The 8,120-nt window shown below is 44.2% G+C and overlaps 1 protein-coding gene across 1 annotated transcript in view; it reads right to left on the bottom strand.

Annotated features, from left to right (window-relative positions):
- Nucleotides 1–4,647: 4,647 nt before the first annotated feature.
- The window catches only part of LOC145399433 (uncharacterized), a 38,590-nt gene continuing 35,117 nt past the window's right edge, over nt 4,648–8,120 (bottom strand). The window contains exon 2 of the mRNA XM_080272049.1: nt 4,648–6,168. Within this exon, the coding sequence (XP_080128175.1) occupies nt 4,648–6,168 (1,521 nt within the window). The remainder of the gene's footprint in view (nt 6,169–8,120) is intronic.

Genomic DNA, 8,120 nt, shown 5'->3' with positions numbered 1-8,120 from the left:
TGAGGTGTGGGTGGGTGTACGGGGACAGGGGGTGGATAGGGGAGAGAGTGAGTGAGGTGTGGGTGGGTGTAGGTGGGTGGATGGATAGGAGAGAATGAGTGAGGTGTGGGTGGGTTTAGGTGGATGGATGGATAGGGTAGAGAGTGAGTGAGGTGTGGGTGGGTGTAGATAGGTGGATGGATAGGGGAGAGAGTGAATGAGGTGTGGGTGGGAGTAGGTGGGTGGATGGATAGGGGAGAGAGTGAATGAGGTGTAGGTGGGTGGATAGGAGGCGGGTGTAGAAGGATAGATGGAGGAAGGAAGGGAGGAAAGGAAGAAAGATAGAAGGAAGGAAAGAAGGAAGGAAGGAAAGAAAAGGGAAAAAATGAATGCAGGAAAGTAAGAACGAAAAACTAAATAAAACAAAAACAAACAAACAAAAGTATATTCGAGGTCAATAAAACACAAAAATTATATAATCAGTAAAAAAAATTTATTTGTAAAAAGTTTGACGGGTTTTTAGATTTCCCGCGTTCGTATAAAACCAGACATATACAACCTTTATACATACATTATATTAAGTGCTACGTCAAGCTTATAGCCACTGGTGAGAGAGAGAGAGAGAGAGAGAGTGGAGGATAAGAATAGGAAATGAAAGACAAAGCAGAAGACAGGCAGATTGATGGATAGGTAGGTAGAGAGACAGAGACAGAGATGATACTGAGAAAGGGAGGAAGACAAGAAAACAGAGATAGATAGACAGGTAGAGAGGGGGGAAGACAGATAGATAGATAGATTCGGTTGCACCAGAATCTAATTACATTAACCCCTTCAGTTCGGTGACTTTAATGCACACTACCACCAGGCGATTTTTTTCAGCTTCATACATTTCATACGAAAAAACAATTATTTTTATTTATTTATTTGTTACTTTCCAAAAAACTTGAACTGAAAGGATTAATTTTTTATATATATACCTATGAATTTTGACCCTCTTCGCATAATTTTCAAAAATCACACTTTTTTTCGATTTTTAAATAACCCATTCACACCGAGGACGTCTTTTGCAGTTTTATCTTTATTTTCAAGCTGTTTTCAGACGATTTTTCTCAGCCCAAGGAAGGATTTTCAAAAAGGGTTTGACTTTTTTAATAGGTCAAAGGTCAGGGTCACATTGAAAGGGCAACATATCCTTCGTTAACCCCACCTAGTAAAAAAAAAAAAAATCCATCCTGTAGCTGAAAAAAATCGTCCGTCGGAAGCGAGGATGTTGAATTATAGGCGTCCTCAGGGTGAAGCAGTAGATGGGTTCAGGAAAGAGGGTTTTTACTTTTTTCCTTGGTGTGGAAGTTTTTTGCTGGAGAAGAAAAAAATTATGCCCAAGTACGATGGGTGGTCAGGAAGTGAGCTTAGAAGGCATATGTTTTAGAGAGAGAGAGAGAGAGAGAGATTGACGACGAGGTGGAGAGAATGAATTGAGAATGTGAGAGAGGTGTGATGGTGTATTGAGGGAAGAGTTGTTACTGAGGAGGAACTTTTTTGTTGAAGTCATTCCTCTCAGGATGTGTTAGGCAGTAGACCGATAGATAGAAATATAGACAGACAAATAGAAACATTGGAATAATAGTGACATGATTATAGATAAATAGATATGTAAATGGATAAATTTTTGAGGACAAGTAGTGACCTCCTGTACAGTTCAACGTGCTGACCTTTTTGGAATAAGAAATAGAAAACTCAAAATATATGCCAAGTAAACTATATTTTTCCTGACCACACCTCGTATTTAAGAATTTCACACACACACACACTCCATTATAAAAACCCATTCACGCCAATTTTCAATGCGGTACAAATATAAATTCTTCTGATTATATTTTTCCACATGCACACCACATTCAGCAATAATAAACGATAATAATGATAAAAATAACTAAAGCATCACCAAGAGGAAACTTAAAAATTATGTCCAATCATAACCAATTGACTTTGCCAATTAAGATACCAAAAGTCATGCATAGAAACTTGATAATAATAACAATAATCATCACAAAATGGCTTACAGCACGCAGTGGCAAGACTAAATTATCACAAAATATATAACAGTTATATTCACGTAAAAAAAAGAAAGGTAGGATGAGGGAGTAAGCTTAGAAAGGTGACCGTTAATATGTATAAAAAACTGGGGTGGGGTGGAAAAAGGAGGGGAAACTATTAAATATATACATACACATATTATTGCCATTAAAAAAAAACACAGGGAGTATTTGTGAAGACTCTCGTATGACTAACATGCCCTCTATCGGGACAAATGATTACTGAGATAATCTGTTTCTTCAGTCGACAAAATCCTGCACTGTGATTGGTCCTCTTTTATGTCACTGTCGCTGGAGATTAGACTTTGATTAGGGCTGTTTATGTGGCCCTGTTTTTATTTTCCACGACTCCCTAGCACTTCTTCCCTGGCGATTTATATTCTGCACTAATCTTTCCCCTGTATGTTATATGTTGCCTCTTAATATCTGCATCAGTAACATACAGTAGGATTCTCAAGGTGTCAGGTGTAAGTAAATTGCTAAGAAAGGGACTTCTGAACTCTTTAAAGGGAGGTAATAAGATATCGGGTTTCTGTTTGATCCCAATGCCTTTCATCTGCCAGAAAAGCTAAATCAAAGAGAGTTCTGACTGCTGATCGATCACATTAGTAACTAGCTTTGTAGAAAAAAACTAACCAGTGGGTAAACACACTACATCCTGATTTCATTGAAAAGCTAAATTTTGACCAATGAGCAAGTGCGTTACATTTGGCTTCGTGGACCAATCACAGTGCAGGGCCTCAGTCCGTCACAGGCTGTTTTCTGATTGGTGCACTAACATCCCAGCCTCAGCCAATCGGAAACAACCTTGAGGGAGCAAAACCAACGCACGTAAACACACACAACATTTTCCTGACTTCACCACAACTGTCTAAGGTGAGGTAGACTGTCGGGGAAGGTTGAAGGAGGGAGGGAGGGAAGCAGGGAATAAAAAACGAGGGAGAGGAATAAAACAAATAAAGTTTGAAAATTAGTAACGCTGGGATACTTTGTACATGGTGTAGGGGTAACTAACGTGATGCAGTGACAGTACAAAAAAAGAACAAACAATCAGTCACAAACAAAGTATAACAAAATATAAAAGTAGCGTTTGCAAGGAGTTCTTCCATGTTTACGACCTGACTGTTTTGCTAATTGTGGTTGGGTATATGAACAGTCTGCCATATTCTTAGACGTGAGCGGGCAGTTGTGTACACAGTCGTGCAAGCAGTTGCCCAGTTTCTGACAATCACTTTAAAGTAATTCCACTCTTTTTCAGCCATTTGCAAAGATTTCAACTCATTCTATCCTGTGACTTATATTTTTATCTTACTCTTTCTTCCTTCAGACATACTGAACTTAGCAAAAGGCCTCTCATGTAGGAGTCCATGATATCTATATTTGACTCCTCCCATTTAATAAGACTCTCCCAAGCTGAATGTAATCAACTGTAAGACTGAAAAGCTAGACATACTTTATTCTCATCATGGGTTTCACAAATGGCTGTTGGAAATCAACTTCCGTGCACCCTTGCAGTCTCATGTTCAGGAATATGGCGGATTATCTGAACGTCCCCACAACATCACTCCTAAAACCAACACTAGATTTGCTCTTACAGTATTTTAGCGGGAGTTAGAGAGTACCACAGGACGGATCCTCTGAAAGTAATGCCATGTACAGCACAGCGGGTAGTAGGAAATGTCCCAGAAGTCCTCAGCGGAAACATTCAAAATTTGCCTTAAGTCCTTCAAGCATACAAGTAACATATAAAGTACAGTTTGAACTATATGTTTGCCCAAGAGAAATGGAGATCTATGGAAATTATCCTGCATATTATGTTTTGCAAGAGAAATTCAGCTGTCAAATGTTTTAGTGAAATCTTATGGAATTATTGCAAATTCTTCATTGCTAGGAACAATAATGGGGACCAAAGAAGTATGTGTCAGTTTTTTCTTGTTAGAGAGAGAACTAGAGATCATGTAAATTGTTTGTTTGGATATTTTATCAGGAAATTTAAGCTGCCAGAGAACTAAATGTAGTAGCACTTCTTGTTATATTGGACCCTGGGATTTGAGAGGATTTTATTTGTTATAGTCCATTTATTCTTACTTGACAAAATGAGCCACATCCCCGTCTTGAATGATAAGCTGTGATTGGGTGATATATGGTTGACAGTGACACGAAATGCCAAATATAATCGAATGAAATAGTGAAGAGCTGTAGTATTACCATTCGTGTTGTCATATCAACCATCCATCTGCGAAGGGGGTGCGACGTCACTGTCAGGAAACTTTAAATGGACTATGGTTTAGCCTCCCTTGGCCAACGCTTGACCTGACACTGCCTTGTACCTGTTTCATCTTCCTTTCGGCCAGTTCAGTAAGCAGAAATTGGTGCCTTAGACTACAATTTCACATGCAATCGCCATACACTTTAGCGATGTTACATGCAAACCGCTGAAGCAGCACTGGTTATAGAGGTGCATTTTTCTCATCATTCATGCACCACTTTTTGAGACCCAAAGAGTGTAGCTAATCATGCACCAAGCTACTAGCACCCATATTCAAGGTTTCTGAAGTCCCTGGAGGGAGATTCAGATAGCAATGTGTCGCTTCATGTGGAGGCTAAGGTGATCTGAGCGGGAGAAGGCTCGCTCGCACAGCCGGCACTGGAAGGGTCTGTCTCCGGTGTGTTTCCTGTAGTGCCTCGTCAGCTCGTCAGACCTTGCAAACTTCCAGCCACAGCCCTTCCATGAACACAGGTATGGTTTTTCGCCTGTGTGGGTTCTCAGGTGGGCCTTGAGGTGCGAAGACTTGATGTAGGTCTTGGTGCAGTCCTCGTATGGACAACTGTGTATGGTCACCTTTCTCTTGGCTCTCCTTCGCCGGGGCTTTGGAGGTGGCGGAGGTGGCTCACTGATGGGCATGGATAGTGGCGGCATCGGTGTGGTGTACTGGTAGCTACTGACGCTCATCTGGTTGCTCGGTACACCCCAGGATGGTGAGGTACCGGTGGTGTACATGGAGTAGGATGGAGTGTAGTAGGAGGAGGTGTAGTCACTTGCTACATATGAAGTTGGAGTGTACTGGGAAGGTGTAGTTGAAACTGAAGGAGGTGGACAGTCCTTGCAAGGGTATACTATGCCATCCACAGCCCAGTTCACGACACTGCCGCCCGTTCCGCTTCCCAAGTCTGGCTGGGTGTCATATCGTCCCTCCGGCTTGACAGGGATGGTGGTGTAGCTACCATACTTGGGATCTGAGCACTGAAACTTGGGATCCAGTGTCGTGTACTTGGGATCGGGAACTAGGAAGTCGGATTCAGATAACGTGTACTTGGGATCCTGAACCACTGTGTACTTGAGATCAGACGACACTGACACGTACTTGGGATCCGCGGAGACAAATTTAGGATCCGTCGAGGGGAACTTGGGATCGGTGGAGATGAATTTGGGATCAACACACTGGTATTTGGGATCCTGCAGGGTGAACTTTGACTCCGGAGCCTGGTATTTCGGATCAAGGCATTGGTATTTTGGGTCGAGGTACTGCGGATGGTAGGTAGGGGGCGCCTGGACGGGCTGGGCTGGGGTTGGGGCGGTTGAAGCGGTGGATTGACCAGGGACTGAGGCTATCACACTGGCTGGGGAGGGGAGTGGGGGGCTAGTTGGGACTACCTGGGGAGGCTCAGGTAGTCTAGGCTGATCTGTAGGCTGCTGTGCATTAGGCTGCGATGGTGAAGCTGCCTGCTGTGAAACCTTATCCTTGGGTTCAAATGCCTGGACGAAGGAGGAGTGTGGAGGGGGCTGTGCCTGTGTGGGGGACTGGAGGGGAGGGGGCTGGGGGGTGGAGGGGCTACTGAGGGCTGTGGTGGGGGGCTGGGAGGAGGAAGGTGGGGGAGGAGGCAGCACACCCCCTGGGGAACCCTTGGGAAGAGGTTTTGTGATTTTGTTGTCCTCTGGAAGTCGGGGTGGGGGCGACGTGACAAGGGGGTGTGGGGGCGTGGGGGTGAAGGTGTGGGGGTACTGGTAGGAGGGATGGGGAGGGGGGGCAGCCAGGGGACCAGCCACGGGACTCCCTTCCGTCATCAGCAGAGTCTCAATGTCCTGCCACATCTGGAAATAAAAAAAAATATATGAAAAACATTGAGACGAACGAAGAAAAGAAAAACAAGAATACCAAGTAGAGTTATACAGAATTAAGTAAATAAAAGTAAGCAAAGATAAACAATGAAATGAAATGATACGAAGCAAAGGCGTAATGGATCAGCATATAAACAAGATTAACTAGATAAACAAAGTAGTAAAAATTAAAGTATAGGTAAACAGGCCTAAATTAACGATAAAACATTATAAGCAGAGTTAAATAAAGTAAAGAAGAATATAGAGGAAAAGTAAACAAGATTCTACACCAATACTTTTAACAGTCAGTAGCAAACAAGACAAAAAAAAAAAAAAAACTTCGAAAACAATAGAACAGTAAGCTGGATTATCGAACGAATTAAACAAAGGAACAATTACGCTTATCATCATCATCATCATCATCAATATATTACCAACGAAAGCTATTTTTTTTTTTATATACCTATGTCGAAAAACCCCAAAATTGACCTTCATGCATAATTCATTTTCTTTTGTTTTACTGTTAATGCTTCTTTAATATCACTCATTTTTACTCATCTTTTATTCAGTTTCCTCCTCTGGCTCTCATTTTAGTACATTTTTTATTCATTTATTTTTCAGTTACCCCTCCTGTGTCTCATTTTTTATTCAACTTCCTCTTCTGATTTTCTGTCGCTTTATGGCATCCTGGTTTCCCGTTTTCTTTACCGCTTCCCTCATCTCCCCTCACTCCCCTCCCCTTTCCTCCCCTCCCTCCCCTCCCCTTTCCTCCCCTCCCCTCGCCTCCCCTTTCCCCCATTCCTCCCCTCCTCTCTTAAATGCCTTATAGTGATTGTTTCTCTCTCTCTCTCTCTCTCTCTCTCTCTCTCTCTCTCTCTCTCTCTCTCTCTCTCACACACACACACACACACACACACTTCTCTCACATTCTTCCCTCATCTCCCTCACATTCCTCTCCTCTCCCCTCCCCCTCCCCCTCCCCTCACCCCATCATTGCTTTGTTCGTGTTGTTTCCTCTCCCCCCCTTCCCTGCTGTCACCCCCTCCCTCTCCCCTCCCCCTCCTCCTTTTTTAACGTAGCGTCACAGGTTCCATTCTCTCTCTCTCTCTCTCTCTCTCTCTCTCTCTCTCTCTCTCTCTCTCCCCTTATTCCTTACTCTCTTTCCCTCTCCCTATCTCCCCTCCCTTCCTCCTTCCCCACACCCTTCCTCTTCGTCCATCCCCTCCCATCTATCTCCCCCTCGCTCCCCTCTCTCTACTCCCTCTTTCCCTTCCCTCCAATTTCCCTTCCCATTCCTTCACCACCCCTCCCCTTATCCTTTAGTTCCTCCCCTCCCAGCATCTCTTCTCCCCTCCTCCATTCCCTCTCCCTCCCCTCCCCTCCCCTCCCCTCCCCTCCCCTCCCCCGTCATCCTCTCGTATAAAACCACTTTGTTTATTTCTTTTTTCCTCTTCTCCCCTTGTCACGCATCCTCCCACCTCCCCTCCCCCTCTCCCCCTCCCCCTCCTCCTCCCTCACCGTCCTCCTCCCCCTATCCTTCCTCTCTTTCCCCCCTCCATTCTTCTCTCCATCATTCCTTCCTTCTCCACTCTTCATTCTCCTTTACACTCATTTTCCTTCTCCCCCCTTCTCTCTCTCTCCTCCCCCTCCCTCCATCTTTCCATCCATATTTCTCCCTCTCTCTCTTCCTTACCTCCCTCCTTATCTTCCTTACCTCCCTCCCTCTCTCACTTGGATCTCTCTCTCCCCCTCTCCTTCACTGTCTCCCCTTCTTTCCTTCTCACTCCTTCCTCCCTCCTCCTCTCCCTCTCACCTTTCTTCTTCCCCCTGTCTCTTTTACCTTCTTCCCTCCTTCCCTTCCTCCTTCCTTCCCCTCCTCCTTCCCCCCCTTTGTCCCTCCTGCCCTTCCTCCTCCCTCCTTCATTTTACCTTTTACCCTACCATCC

Source organism: Coenobita brevimanus, chromosome 49 (genome assembly GCF_032717465.1).
Source record: "Coenobita brevimanus isolate Jiangsu-jjx chromosome 49, ASM3271746v2, whole genome shotgun sequence".
In the NCBI taxonomy this organism is placed as follows: domain Eukaryota; kingdom Metazoa; phylum Arthropoda; class Malacostraca; order Decapoda; family Coenobitidae; genus Coenobita; species Coenobita brevimanus.
This window is presented reverse-complemented; position numbering and strand designations above follow the sequence as displayed.